The sequence below is a fragment of the Cervus canadensis genome, chromosome 3 (assembly GCF_019320065.1).
Source record: "Cervus canadensis isolate Bull #8, Minnesota chromosome 3, ASM1932006v1, whole genome shotgun sequence".
Lineage (NCBI taxonomy): Eukaryota > Metazoa > Chordata > Mammalia > Artiodactyla > Cervidae > Cervus > Cervus canadensis.
In genome coordinates this window covers 56870481-56886330 of record NC_057388.1, presented here as the reverse complement: position 1 = coordinate 56886330, position 15850 = coordinate 56870481, and the positions used below count along the sequence as shown (strand labels likewise).

At 41.2% G+C, this 15850-nt stretch overlaps 1 protein-coding gene across 4 annotated transcripts in view; it reads right to left on the bottom strand.

Annotated features, from left to right (window-relative positions):
* Nucleotides 1–15850, bottom strand: part of ELMO1 (engulfment and cell motility 1) — a 559777-nt gene that overhangs the window by 150518 nt on the left and 393409 nt on the right. For all 4 annotated transcript variants that reach the window (XM_043463190.1, XM_043463189.1, XM_043463192.1 and 1 more), the window contains one exon: nt 14170–14306. In XM_043463190.1, coding sequence (XP_043319125.1) covers nt 14170–14306 — 137 coding nt within the window. The remainder of the gene's footprint in view (nt 1–14169; nt 14307–15850) is intronic.

Sequence of the window (15850 nt, the reverse complement as noted above, 5' to 3'; positions counted from 1 at the left end):
ATGGGAAGAAGAAAAAAGAAATGGTACATAGATGGAACTACATGAGGAAACCTGGCTTGAAGTGGATAGAGGATCAAGAAGGAGTTACTTGTTTTTGTAAAACACAAGAGATGTGAGTACATTTTTATCATGGTGAGAAGACAGCATGCAAGAGGATGATACTGATGATGTGAAGATTGGAAGGGACACTGGTGCAGATGACATGGGAGAGAATTCAAAGCCCAGAAGGAGGAAGCTGCCTCAGGGGCCACCTCTGTCTAGATAGGAGAGGGGTGGTAAGTGCAGGTGTAGGAGAACCATCCAAGATCAAGTACTAAAGGCAGAACTGGACTAGAATCCATGCCTCCCACACCTCGTCTGGAGCATTGTGTAATGCTTATGGAAATGGCCCAAGTGCTTTATATATATTAGGATAAACCATAAAGAATGTTCAATTTTGTAATTCAGAAACAGTCAAATATCTGCCATTTCATACGATCAGGCTCATCTTAACTCCCACAACAACTATAGCAAGTTGTTATATTAAGTAAAATATCTATATTATTTCACAGATGAGAGACTGAGAAACAAAGCAAGGTAATTAATTGATCCACCTGAGATCATCCAGCAAGGAAATAACGGCGCTAGAGTTTGAATCCTACTCCTTAGGTTCAGGGTCAATGCTCTTGACTTACTGAACTTAACTGTCTACATTTCTTCTTTCTTTGTGAATTTCCAAACCCTCCTCTTGGTTCCTCAGCAGTGGCAGGGGGTTGGGAGTGGGGAGGTGAGTGCAGTGAGGGCTGGGGGTGGGAAGTCAAGGTTGAGGCTGTGTCTGCAGCAGCTTCTAGGCTCTTTTATCAGCCAAGTCTGTCCTCAAGTGTTCTATAACATGACAGTTTAATGAATACAAAATTTTAGTAAACTGCGTCAAAAAACCATCGATATCTTTTATTCACAGTCTCATGTTTTCTTGTACATGCATGAGTGATTTTATCTGTCTGAAAAAAAAAATCAAAACCATCTCTAGGTTTCTACTGATATCTGCTTAGTAGAGGCTTGGAACAAATATCCAGAGTTTCCCAGTGCCCGATAAAGCAAGCCAGGCATCTTTTTCTAACACATTTGAGGGCAACGGCATCTCCATTTTATATATATTTCTTATCGCAATAGACACATTTTAGTAAGCAGAGCATCTCTGAGACATGGTTCTTATCCTTTCCTGCTTCTGCTTCAAGAACACACAGTGGCCTGGGAGCTTTCGGACAGAATCCCATGCTCTGTGATTCAAAAAATGGAAATCTGGCATTATATGCCAATGACATTTACTTCTGTGGCAGCTCAAGCGGCAAAAAGCCATATGCCATACACCTCGATTCCAGCCAAGCCATGCAAACGGGTATGTGAAAGAGAAATAAGGAAATCAGGACCAGAAGAGTTCAGGGACTTGACTGCACTTTAAACACACAATAACTGTGGCAAGAATCAAATCTTCCCACTCTTAGAAATTCTTAGGGAATGCAACTTTTTTCTCATTTAAGGGAAATTTGGGAGGTAAAGGTAAAATACAAAAGATAATTTTTATAAACTGCATTATGTCCTCACGTTTACTATTTGACATGCTAGACAGGTACAGGTTTCTTGGGAGTGCTTGGGTAGAGAGCAGTCATCTAAGTGGGCTGAACTGCTGAAAGGCATGTCTGTCTTCCACACTGGAATATCTCTTGGTGGCCATCTTGTGAAAGGATAAATGCCATTATTGGCATTAATTTCCCCTGTGGCCTGGAGAAGAAACAAGACTAGGGAGAAATAGAATACTCCTTAAATGGCCAGGGCATGTGGGTTTAGCAAATCCGAGAGTGGATATAAGAAATGAGTTAAGGTGAAACAATAAAACGAGGTTTTTGGTTTTGTTTTAAACCACGGTGGGGGAAGGGGGGGCCCAACAAATCTCCTTGGAAAAGAGAAATTTAGCTTATTTTGTAACTCTTCAATATCTTTGAAGCTTTCCATTCATCTCATTTAAAGTTACAGATGTGGAAAAATAATTTTCATTTTTCTTAAAACATGAATGGCAAAATCAGTTGTAACTCCCTCAAAGTTCTGACATCTGAAGAAGAGATTCAGAAAGAAGGATCTAGAAGGGTTTTTCAAGATCTACTGGAATCTGGGACAAGAAAATTCCTTATTCTGTAGAACTGCAGAATTCTTAGTAACTATAGTCTCTAGTCATTGAACAACAGTGACCATCCCACAAAAATGGTATAAATTAATTCAGTTTATTGGCTGGGTAGGCCATTATAAATAATGAGTAAATTAAGCATTTCTGGCCATTTATTCATTCAGTCTTCAACCATCCAAAAAATGAGCAGAGATTACTTTAAAAATAAGAGGAAGATATTAAGATTTAAAACTATAGTTCTTGTTTCCAGTGACATATTTAATTTAGAAAGGCAGATTTGTAAATACACTACTACTCTTAGCTCAAAGATATTTTCCAGAAGAAATTTTGAATCCCATGTTGTGGGAACAGAGGTGCAGAATTTCAACCTGAATGAAAGAGATATAGTAACCATCTTCCTGATGTGGTGCTTGTGCAAAATCCTGAAGTAGAATTTCAACAGGCAGATGGAGGAAGGCATTTCTGGCAGAGAGAAGGATGATGAGCAAACACCTCAGCTAGGAAAGTATGATGGCACATGCAAGGAATGGTGGGCAGTTCAGAATATGCAGAGCTTCGGATAGGTACAGGTGAAGATATGGGGATGAAGCAGGGAAAGTATTTTAGGCTAATAAAAGAGAAATGTGAACATCTTGTTAAGGTTAAGAAACTATATAAGTCAGGCAATGGACAGCTATAGAGGGATAAAAATCAAGAATGATACAGTCAGATCTACATTGGAGGACATTTGGAAAGTGGGAAGGTTTTAAAACTAGGAGAAAAGCTGGTTTCTTAGTCAGCTATTAAGAGCGCTGTGTAACAAATAATCCCAACAGCTAAGAAGTTCTTCTGTTCACAGGTCTATAGGTTAGCTGAGGTGACAGTGTTAAGCAAGCTGTAATTTCGTGGGATAGGTAAGGAAACTGCAGTCTATATGCCTCATTTTGGGAACTACAATGAAGGATTAGTGGCTGCCCAGGTTACAGACTTTATTTCATGATGAAGGTAGAGTGCAAGAGCCCAGCCCAACCACAGAAGCCATAGTCAGGCCTTTGCTCACTTCACATGCATGAACATCTCATTGGCCCAAGCAAACCACTTGTACCAGATTTGGAGAGGAGAGGAACACCAGAACCAAGGCAACGATGAGAAGGCAGAGGACCTAACAGCGGTTGTATGGACTTTGGTCACTGACTGGTGGTTTCAGAAAGACGGACTGGTCCATAAACTTCCAAATAGAAACACGCCAGACTGCCAGCCCCACGAGGGCAGGAACCATCAGTCTAGTCCATCTCTGTATTCTAAGTGCCTGGGACAGTGCCCACTGTGTTGTCAACACACAATAATATTTGTTGAAAGGATGGGCAGCATTTAAAGTGCAGTTTGGATATTAACACTACTAACCAAAAGTGGACCACTGATGTGGCCATGCTGTGTATATGATGGTTGTGGGAGAGCAACATTGAATACCTTCTGTATCCCAGATACTGCGTAGGTACCAAGAATGCAGAAAAAGCAAGGCTCTACTCACTAGAAACCCGGCAGTTAGACAATTGCAGTTCCTTGTGGTAAGTGTTAGATATGGGTATTCACAAGGGGAGCGCTTGAAGAGGATCTGAATGAGTTGTTTCCAAAAGCCATAGTGGCTTGAGAACTTTCCTTAGGGACAGCATTGATTGGGTGTAGGAATGATATCTGAATTGACTACCTGCCTAAATAACTTCCTCCCATGTACTTCACTGAGCACCCACTATCATTTTTAATTTTACCAGAACTTCGTGGAAAATACATAGAAAAAGCAAAAGAAAGGGGAGAGGGAGGACAGGAAAGGAAGAAACTAGCAGTTTGGAATTCTCATCTATCATTCAAATTTCCACATTGATTTTTCTCTCTATAACAAATAGCTAGAGAGACTGTGATAAAATTGAGCCTTACTGGGTACCCTCTTTTTTGCCTCTCAATCTTAGCTTCTGTTTTCGACCTGTTAGATCCAGTAGCTTATGTCTATGCTTGGAGATGGAATGGGCAGGCCAGCCTCTGATACCATGCCATGCAGGTAACTGCTTTAGCTCCTATTTAGGAAAACGAAGGTAGAGAGTCTTGACTCATCCTTCATGGCTGCTCAGATGTAAAAGCATAACTTTGAAAAACCTACACAGGCATACGAGTAGTGTAAATGAGCAGTTAAATTATGTACATTTAAATAATTAAATATATATTTTTACTCCTGATCTCCAAGATCTAATATTTTCACAGTGGGCATGTGGAAATCTCACTTGGGATCTTCTAACTTCTCCTACCTCTTGTATTGGAGTCTTCGCAACTTGCTTCTGACACTACTGTCTCATTCTGACTCTTAATCTCATTTTATCTAGGGCCCCTCTTTGCCCTCTATCCCCTGCCACTACCCAACATCTAGTCCCCTCAGGTGGCAAGAAGGAGTGCCTTATGTACTTCTGTTCCAGCTTATGATACACAGGTCTCTGAGGAGTGTGTTCTCAACTCCCTTTTAACATAATTTACTTTGCAAATATAAGATAAATATTTTCTTTTAAATCAAAAAGGACTTGGCATTTTTTGAGAGATTCCCATCAAATGGTACCCTTCTTAGCTATCCATCCCTGTTTCCTATCTGCCCTTTACTTTAGAATGCCAAAATCTCATTCTGCCTAGCTTAAAATGTCAGTAATTTCCTTTTAATTGGATGTATACTAATAAAATGGTTTCTGTGCCATTATCAAATCCCTCACATGACCCACCATGGAATATGGAATTCAGATCATAGGAACCAGTTAGCAACTCATACAGTGCCCCAAAGTGTAGTTAATAAAAGGGAAAAGAAGCTTCCAAAGTCATTGAATAGAGTTATAGAGAACAGTTAACTTAAAGAGTTGTCGTTATTTTCACGTTCAGGAAAGGTCTGCAGTTGAACCAAGAGACATATACATGGCGGTATAATGTATCACATAGAGAATATAGTCAATAATATTGTTTTAATTCTGTATGGTGACATATGGTACCTAGACTTGTTGTCGTGGTCATTTCAGAACATATAGAAAATTGAATCACTATGTTGCATCCCTGAAACTGATGTGATATTGTATGCCAATTATAATTCAGTAAAATATATACATATATTTTTAAAGGAACTGCTATGTCTCACCACTGTCCAGTAGAAGAACCTATCAATTCTTTGCTTCTCATAATTGGCAGATCTTAATTTAGCACACAATTCACCTGCCAGTGCAGGACACACAGGTTCGATTCTTGGGTCAGGAAGATCCCCTTGAGAACGAAACAGCGACCCACTCCAATATTCTTGCCTGGGAAATCCCATGGTCAGAGGAGCCTGGTGGGCTACAGAACATGGGGTTGCAAAAGAGCTGGACATAACTTAGTGACTAAACAACAACAACACATTCAGAGAAAGATGCACCGAGTCTATGAAGACTTTGGAAACAAGAAAAGCCCTGAGCACGTAAAGGAACCTTCAAGATGTACATTTACTATTGTCAAGCTTTTCCCCAAATTATTCACGAGACTCAATCACAGCAAGTATTTTTTAAATGTTTCGGTTTTAGAAACAGTCAAGAGAGCAAAACATGTTAGCTGTGTTTTCAACCAACTAAGCCTATCAGTCAGCTTTTAAACAAATTGTAAACAGTTTAACCATTTCTTGTGAAAATTACAAGAAAAGAGTCAACAAAATCTAATTCTTTCTGGATGATTCAGGATCCTTGTATAAAACCCCTTCAGAAGGACATACACTCAGGCTGTTAGTGACACAATCTCAGAATGGTCCCTGCAGATGAACCACTTTACGGTCACCCCTGCTTTCTCATAAAAGTTGCACGGACCCTGTGCAGCTGGGAGCACTAAGATGGCATTCTGAGATGGACATTCTATTAAGCTAGTCACTTAAATCAGAGGAAGAAGCCTGAAAACATTTCATCGTCAGCTTTGCCATGAGTTTTCCTTTTCTTTTTCAGAGGAATTTAGAGTCCTGTGTCACCTGGGGCCTGCGCCGGGCCAGACTTGAGCCAAGTAGATTTTGTGCCTGACAGGGTCCAGGGCTCAGAGCCCAGGTAGCCATGGTATTGTTCCCTCACAGATGAGGAATCTGAAGCTGACAGGGCTGAAGCCCTTGCACAAGGTTATCCAGCCGACAGTGGGGGACCTGGGCTCTTGAATGACCAGTGTGTCCGTCTCTGAGATTCTGCTAAGCTCCTGCATCACCTGTGGTACATCTGTGGGCAGGCTGGGGACAGCATCCCTCATAACCACAAACTGCACAAGAGGACTTCCTCCTCACTAAGAAATGTGCCCCACTGTGGTCAAAATCCCCCTTTGCGGCTAAACCGATGGAGAAGGAAACGGCAACCCACTCCAGTATTCTTGCCTGGGAATCCCATGGACAGAGGAGCCTGGTGGGCTACAGTCCACAGGGTTGCAAGAGTCAGACATGACTTAGGGACTAAACTACCACCACCACACCCTGGGAAATCAAAGCTGCTCAATTTTACTGCACAATCCAAGTGCAAATTACTGTTTGTCCCTTGAGATCAGCACCTCCCATATGTATGGGGCAATTTACAAAGCCCACCACTGAGGGTCTAATTCTGTGATTCAGGAAATATCGTTATTATTATTATTACTTCTACTCAGCTTAAAGATGAGAAGGGACTTGATGGCTAAAGGACATGCTCAAGGTCACATTTCAGGTGAGAAGACATGCTGGGACTGCCTGCAGGCTCTTCTGTTGCTCTCCCCCTGGGGAGGTGAAAATTAGTTCTTGGAGGTGCAAAAATTCTTAGTCTTTTAACATGGAAAGTACAGATATACATATATAAACAAATAACAATATATCTGCATAAGTGAAATTTCAGGAGGAGGGTGATTAGGTTTGAAAGATAATGTTTGAAAGCTCCTTAATGGGGTTGTGATGCAAAAGAGTTGGAGAAATACTGCTTCACGTTGCAGCAGTCTTAGTCAGGACTACGTTACCTATAATTAATACATTTCTGCTCAGAAAGTGTACACGCTGAGATCTATTTAAGAAGATACCTCTTGGAAACAATAAATTAGTACAGTTGATCTTTCTTGGTCTTTTCACTGTCTCTAGACAGCATAATTGATATTGATGAGGACATGCGGTGATTACTGTCCAACAAAAGTGGCAAATTACATGATAAAGGGTAATACCACCTTAAGTGGACACCTTGAACACACATACACACACACATACACGAACCATTTGCTACCTATGCAATGGGAAACATCAAAGGAAAAAATAAATCTATTCATATAATACATTTGCTTCTAGAGGAGATTTGATTTCCTTCCTGCCAAACCTAAAGACCTGTGTGAAACATGAGAAGCCTTTTGAATAAACACTTGTAAATGGCCTAGACAGCTAAAAAATGGATAATCCCATATGACATGAGGGCCTTTTAAAAGACTTCTCCTCTACTTAAATATTCATATTTCAATTAAAACATACACCTACTTTATTAACCACACCAGGCCTGGGTTCAGATCAATAACAGCAGCACTAGATGGAATTCTAATGAAGATAAACAACGCTGAGTCCCCCACAGCTTCCCCTGGGCACAGATGCACAAAGCCTCCTTTCACAACTTGCTCCAAGATATTTTACAGTCACCTGCCTCATGCAAATGAGGAGATTCATGTTTATTCATGGTGAGAGTTACAGACCACCTTTCATTCCCTAGGCCAGCTCAGCTAACCAACAGAGCGCTGTCTGCACCATGACGAAGTTGAGCTGGCCTAGGAAGGGGACTTCTGAATAGCTAATTGCCCCCTGAAAAGCATGCATAGAAAGTCAGTAAGCTGGAAGCGGTTTGGGGAGAAAACATATTTCCCCTTTTCATTCATGCGGTCACTGCCTTTGAGCTTTCAAACAATCCCTTTTCTATACCACATCATAACCCATTAGATGTGACTATGGGACTAGATAGTGGTTATTTTCCATGGATAACCTTCCACGGGACTTCTCAGGATATGCCCACTGTCCTGTGTCTTATTCTCCAATTCTTCCCACTGTATTTTCACCCACTGACTTGGAAGAAGCTGGTAGCTCAGCCAGAGGCAGCTGCAGCTTTGTGTGATGGGCCTGGGTTCTCCCCACGCACAGCCTCTCCTCTTTGAAGGGACGATTTCTCATCTGTGAGCCGGAGACCATAAACTCTATCATGTGTGTTTTGCTTATTACGCTGTTGGGTAGCATTTTAAAATACTGCTTTCACTCTAGAGTGACTGCATTTTTCAAATCATTAGTTTCTTCAGTTTTGGTAATTCGAAGGCATGGCAAAGTCATTTGATCTTGGTTTATAATTCCCATTTTGACAGCATCTGCTTGAAGTAACACTAATGCTATGAACAAATATTTTGATGGTTATCTAGTAGGCTCAGCCACCCTGGGGAGAAGTCTGGGCAACAAGGTAATTGCTTAACTCTCACCAGCCATTAAGTACATGAAAACTGGTGGACCCGTTGAATTTTAGGCTGCTACTCAAGGCTTGTCACCAGGAAAACCAAGGTACCTAATAAAGATGTTTGGAAAAAAACACCACCAAATTTTCAGCTTCAACCTTATTTCCACCAAAGTTAGACGAGTTGTTTAATTCAGTTCAGAAGTTAACTGGGGCTACATAGACAGCTTCACTTTGCTTTCTTGCCCCCTCTCCTGCTTTTTGTAAACATAATGGCTAAAAAATGTCTTCTTGTGAAAAAGCAATTTACTTGTATTTCATAGACAGGATTTACCTTATTACATAGAAAAAGAACACTTTACGACTGCATATATTTTACTTCCTCAAAGTCTTTTTACATTTATGACTTCACCTTAAGATCACACCACTATAAGAGAAAGTGATGGAATTCTGGTATCCACTTTTTTTTTTTTTTTTTTAATTTTCAGGCATAGAGCTCCTGAGTAATGGAGTCAGGATTAGAACCTGGGCCTTGTAGACTGAAAGACACACTACTTCTTCAGCATGCGTCATGAGTTGGTGAAACGTGTTACATGTGTCAACTGATGGTAACTCTATGGACATGATTCACCTTCAGTGATCAAATCTACCTTAATGAAAATCTTTAATAGTGTTGGCTCCACCCCCAAAAATTTAAATTTGCATGTGGTACAGTTGGACACCGGGATAACAGAGCTTTCAAAAGCCCCCTAGGTGATTCTAATGTACAGGCAGGCTGAGAAATGCTGCTATTCAGAGATACTGAGTTTGATGTATATATATCCTTGTTCAAATTTTTCAAGTGGAGCAGTCTGACACAAAAGCTTGAAATGAGATTCCCATACCTGAAATATCCAAGTCACTTGCATCCTCCTTCCTAACCCCCAACTCAAAAGTAAAGGCTTCAATGAAATGACTATGGGGCCACTTGCATTTCAGGGGATCCAGCTGTGCTTTAGCTCTTCTCTAATGCCCATGACAATGAATAATGCATGCTCTGAAATATTGGTAATAAAAGGCAAAAACACAGAATACAAACTCAATGGCCTGAATCAATGGATTACTCTGCAGAGACTGCTATATTGAGAAACTGAAAGTACTTTTCAAAGCATAAATATTGTAATCACTCTCTAATTCTACTTCTCTTGAATAAATTAAAAAAAAAAAAAAGCATTGCATCTGCTGCTTCCCAGGTCTGGAGCAGCAGCGAGACAGCTGCTTTTCCAAACACTCACTTTCAGCAGCAGTGTTAAATTCCAAGCATTAGGTATCTACCAATGAGTGTCCTCAACAAAGTGGGTTGTAGAAGAGATTCCTGGGTCTGCTGGAATCTGATATTGTTTGTTGGGAAGAAAAATCAAAATTTTAGATTGAGGAATACTGCTTCTCCACTAATAAGCCAAAGGAGGCAAATAGTTAAGCCTTTCTTAGAGAACCGTGGATCTCAGGTCGATGATTAAATCCACCATCCATGTTTTCATTCAAACAGGCAAAAGCTTGAGAAGATGTCCAAGAAAGTTCAAAGAAACTGTGTCTTAAGTTAGACTCTTAAAATACTTCTGAATTTCCATTTGTATAATCTTAGGAAACAAGAAAAACATTAAATCTACCAGTAACACCAAACCCACATTTGTTCCTAAACTCAGTCTCTTCTGCTACCAAGTTAATAACAAGAAGAAAAGTGAACTGATTACAATTTCAGCATTTCTCTTTTCCAATTTATTATCTGGTAAAGCGAACAGTGGCTGATAGACAGGCAGCAGGGTAAAAATCAGAAAAGACATTCTTCACATTTAAGTAGAGGCTCTCACTCAGGGTCCTTCCCCACCACTTCCCCCTGCCCCCCATCCTTTTTTAGTTGTTAAGGCCAGCAACAAAAAAGAGGAATAAAAGAAAAAGGACATAATTATACCTGCATTTGAGCAACCACGAGCAGAACTCTGCAACTGGTATTATGCTAGTCTACCAGCAAAAAGAACACCAGAAAAGCTCATCTATCCATGTTTCATTGATTTAAATTGATACCCACAGATACAAATCTATTATATTTACAACTTAAGTACACATTATGGTAAGCAGAATAATGGCCCTGTGTTGATGTCCATAATCTAATCCCCATACTCTGTGAATGTATTTCCTTTTACAGCAAAAGGGAATTTAGATTGCAGATGAAACTGAGGTTGCTAGTCAGCTGACCTTAAAATAGGAACGATTACTCTGGATTACCCAGGTGGTCCAGTGTAATCACAGGGGTTGTTATAAGTGAAAGATGGAGGCATAAGAGGGATCAGAGTGAAGAGAAATGTGGTAGAAAGGACTGAACTTGCAATCGCTGGTTTCAAAGACGGACAAAGAGGGCCATGAGCCAAGGAATGCAGGTGGTTTCCATAGCCTGGAAAAGGCAAGGAAATGAATTCTCCCCAAGAACCTCCCAAAAGAAACATGGTTCTGCTGACATCTTATTTTAGCCCTGGGAGAACTGTTTTTGTCTTCTGAACTATGGAGCTGTAAGATAAAAAAATTTGTATTGTTTATGCCACTACGACTGTAGCAATATGTTACAAAAGTATTAAAAAACTAATATACATGTGATTAAAAGTATATAACTGATATACTTTTCTGGTTACAAAAGTAAGGCATGCACAGTATTTAAAAGAAAAAAGCAAACACAGCAAACATTTGGTGTAGAAAATTTAAATGCCTTGTCACACCCATCCCTGATCCTCCACTGATATCCATTCTTGACCATTGGCATGTGGAGTGGGACTCTCTGCCTCTCAGGCCTCCAGCTGCCTACCCACAACCATAAATAACAACCCCTACTTGGCAGCAGATCTGTAATGTCAGAATTAGTTTATGATTTGTTGCTTATTCACTTAGTCATGTCTGACTCTTTTGCGAGCCCATGGGCTGTAGCCTGCCAGGCTCCTCTGTCCATGGGATTTCCCAGGCAAGAATACTGGAGTGGGTGGCCATTTTCTTCTCCATTTTCTTCTTTTGCACTGATTGTCCAGTGCAAAAAAGATGGCAGTAAGGCTATAATAGGAAACTGTATTTGAACCTGGCTCTTAGATTTTGCTGAAGAATGTTTCTGCAACCATATAAGTTAATTAAACAGATTTTAACATGACCCTTTGGGGCCCTTACTGTCACCTACCAGGACCTCACCCTGTGCAAGGAGAAAATCATCTTCACCCACCCGAGCACACAGCCGCGATGAACAAAATGGATCTGAGAGCCAAGCTCACCTCCTCCCTCCAGCCCTCCTCAGCAACTCCAGACTGAGGCCTCTGATTTCCTTTGTTACTGATATATTCTTGACTTCATGTCCTAAATTTATAAGTTCTACAGAAATTAAGTGTTTAAGTACTCATTCCCTTGAGCCATTCCTTTGCTGGAATTTGCTAATATTTTCTATACACCTCATCTGTGCATAGATCAACAGCAATGATATTAGATTTTATCTTTTACAAAAATGCAGATATCTGAAATTCTGGGGAAGAAGGCTAGATGAACCCCCCTCAGAAAGCAGTTGGATATCTGGTACCAGAAGACATGGGAGCCAGTGACATCTCTTCCTGAGGAATAGGTGTCTCCGGGACACAAGAGCTGAGGACTGGGTGACTTTCAGAAAGAGTGCAGCACAGGAAGAGCTGAATTGACCCAGAGGCAAAGTGGCTACAGCCCTCTAGAGCTCTCAGAGACTATTGATTTAACTCTCCATTTGTTTGGTTTGATTGAGCAAAGGTCTTCATGCTCCTTCTTCCCTCTCTCCCAAGGATAATTTGCACCTGATTTGTAAAGTTCCTCATAATCAAGTAGAGTACACTTAGGAGGCTGCAGTTATAATCACAGGGGAATTAATAGGCTTCTTCTTTTCCACTTTCCATCCCAAATCATGTCTGTCCTTGGGCACAGTTGCTCAGACACTTGCAGCTCTAGCACACAGTCTATAGACTAGTGTTTTCCACAGAGGGGAGTCTCTGGGGTAATTTCAAGGAGTTCAATAGATGGCCCAAGCGCATACACAAAAGGATTGAAGATCACTTAAACAAACCAGTACACAGATTAAAAAACAATCAAAACATTTCTTAGAAGTGGTTATAACTACAATGAACAGCAATAGGATAAACATGAAGATGTAAAACAGGACATCAAAATCACAAAATGTGGGGGAGGGTAAAAAAGGCCCATCTTTTAGAATGCGTTTGAAATTACATGACTATCAGTCTAAAGCAAGCAGATAGAGTTATGGGTAAACTTTCTCGAAAACCAGGGTAACCACAAATCAAAAACATAAACAGATTCACAAAAATTAAAAAGAAAGGAACTGAATAGGTGGCCCAGAATGACTGAGACAGAATGGTGTTCATTCTCTGTTACAAGTGCAGGTAAGATCATTATGCTGATAGAGACAGGTTCTAACCTTGGGGAAGGCTTGGGAAAAGTGTCCTTTCCCTGGTTTTCTTTCTTTTTAGCCAATATTAGTTCAAGATGCCATGAACCTGAAATACGGTGGAAAAGAAGGACCAGATAGATGTAAGTTCAGAGAAAAGGGAACTGTGAGGCAAAGACCATGAAGACTATCAAGTGACACCAGAATTCACATATTATGTTATGCCCCAAGCATAAGCTCGTGAAGGCCCTGCAGGATGACTCTGAGACCAGACACTTAAGACTCAGAAACAGTTCTGTCCCCAGTACCAGGCCAGGGAACATGGGTGATGGGGGCTAATCAAACCCAGATCCATATACATTAGCAAATCAGAATTATTAAAGTCCTATGCATACCTGCCCCAACCACCAGTTGTGAGTAGCCACGTCATGATTGCTAACAAGGCTTTGATCTAAGGATAAAGGTTTTGTTTATCTTGAAAAGTGCACAAGATGTATCCCCTTTCTTTAAGTTGATCAACACTCTTCTCTCCACCCAACATTCACTCACAAACGGAAATGTGAGATTCACACTCTTCACAAAAACCAAATGCTTTCTGTAAACCAAGAAATGTTCCATTTAAACTTACTCAGCTCCCTCAAAGAGGTCTTGCATTTTAATAAACACTCCTTGTGACAGAGAAAAGGACAGTTATCTCAACCCGTCCGTAACCCACAGAGGTACCAAGTGTCCACAGCAGTCTTCCTCACCTCATTCTCTCCCTAGCAGTCACCTGAACAGGTGAAAGAGAGGCACTTTCCCCCACCAGATCTTGTACTAACAAGGCATCCCAGATCAACGCCATTAAAGGCAAAGTTCACCTTATCAATATTTCTCAAGAAAGAGTCTCTGCCCGTGGCTTCTGCTTCGTGAGCCAAAAGGAACAAACTGTTCCAAGCTTATCCCTAGAGAGATAAGAACATCACTGGCACACAGGTTCCTGTCTGTACAGGTATGCCTTTCTTTTTCCATCCTCAAAGCCACCTAAACTCACAGCCATCCTCATTCTCCTTTCACGTGCAGCGAAGAGACCATGCAAAGGGTGGGGAGGAGGCTCTTCTGGGACACAGGAAGCTGCTGCCTCTGCCTCAGACTCCTCTTACCTTGTTGAAGTCTTCAGAAGTCGCCCTCATTTCCTTCCATGTCTTGTTCAGGAGCTGGATACAGATGCAGAAAAACTCCTCGAAGGATCTGTCATGGGTGAAGAACATCGGGTGGAAATCGTTGCAGGTCTCACTAGCTGGAGGAAAGAGGAGGGAAAGAAGGGAGGAAGTTGAGAAGGGAAACGAAAAGACATGGCCACATGCCCCAAAGGGAGACGGTGGGAGGCACATTCAGCTCAAGCCACCGAGGAAAAAAGGCACTGAGAAAAGGCAACCAGAGGCTAGTCCGCATGAAACTTCCAAGTTTAAGGTCAGATGGTCAGACCTATCCTTAAGCACATATTTTGATTGAAGGAAGTTAGCTTGTAACTCTTCCCATGTCATGATCATTATGGCTTTGGTCCAGGATGCCTGGTGTTGAATATGGGCTCTGCATCTGCCTTATTGACCTTATAAAGATCATTCAAACTGCCCTGTCAGTCACAGCTCCTCCATCACCCGTAATTTCCCATTTCTCAACTGAATAACTGGCAGAAGATGAGCTTTCCCGAATACACAATTAATTGCAACTTTGAAAATAGCATCCTTAAATTATTTCTCCAGGGGGCTCTTTTCTCTCTTATGGCAGTAAGCAGGGGACATCTGAGATCATTAAGCATCTGATACCATTAACCATTTGTTTGACATTCCCAGATACAGATGGCTGGAGGTCAAAGCAGCCCAAGTGTCTTTGAAGGTTCAGTCCTGGACCAAACCCTGAAGTCAGTCAGAAGCCTTCAAACCACCTCATTACAAAGTTTCCTTTGTCATGGTCAGACTCAATGCTCTGAATTCTAGGTGTGGCCACCTGTTTCCTCTTCCCAGACCGGCACATCAGCCCCACCCTTCTCCTCAGCTCTTTGTCTAGCTTACATTTTTACAGTTCTTTTACATACATTCATTTGCTCTTTAGAATACCTCTGACTGTTTATGTCATATGAATGAGGCTACTGGAGCCCAAGGAAGTAAGCTTTGTGACTCCCCTATCCCTGATTCCCCAGGGTCAAAACAAGAGTCTACTTTTTTTTTTTTTCTTTTAATATAGGCTGTTACGTACAGTGAAAGAATTTCTATTTTAATTGAACTCTATTTAAAGGCCAATTAGTCCTCAAGGCCCCAGATGGTTAAATTTCAAGCCCTGGAAGCCCAGGAGGCCAGGAGGGGTGGGGCGGGAGCAAGGTTTATAGCCCTTGGGGAAGGACAGGGTGCCCGTTGTGTAGTTGAACACAGACATTATTTAGAGATAATCCCCTGGGGAAAGCCCCTGGTGAGTGAGCCCTGATCAAACCCATGGGGACATGCTCCGCTCTGGTAGGGGCACACCTATACACAAACCTCTTTTGTCTGCATCCTTTAGAATAGATAGTAAATGCTGTTCTCTTCCTGAGAAAGTACAAGCATAGGCTAGCAGCAGCCAGCAGTCACACTAAAAATGTTTTGGTCTGAGGGCAAAAGATGTGGGTTCATGTCCATCTATGACAATGAGGAGCTCACTTTACTTTTATGACTCTTGATTTTTGAAACTAAAAAGTGGAAATGAAATCTCCACTGCCTTCCCCATTCATGGGAAAGTGCTTTAAAAGGATACAAATAGACACAAATATGGAACAAAGCGGTGGTGATGACAGTGAAGGTTGTACCA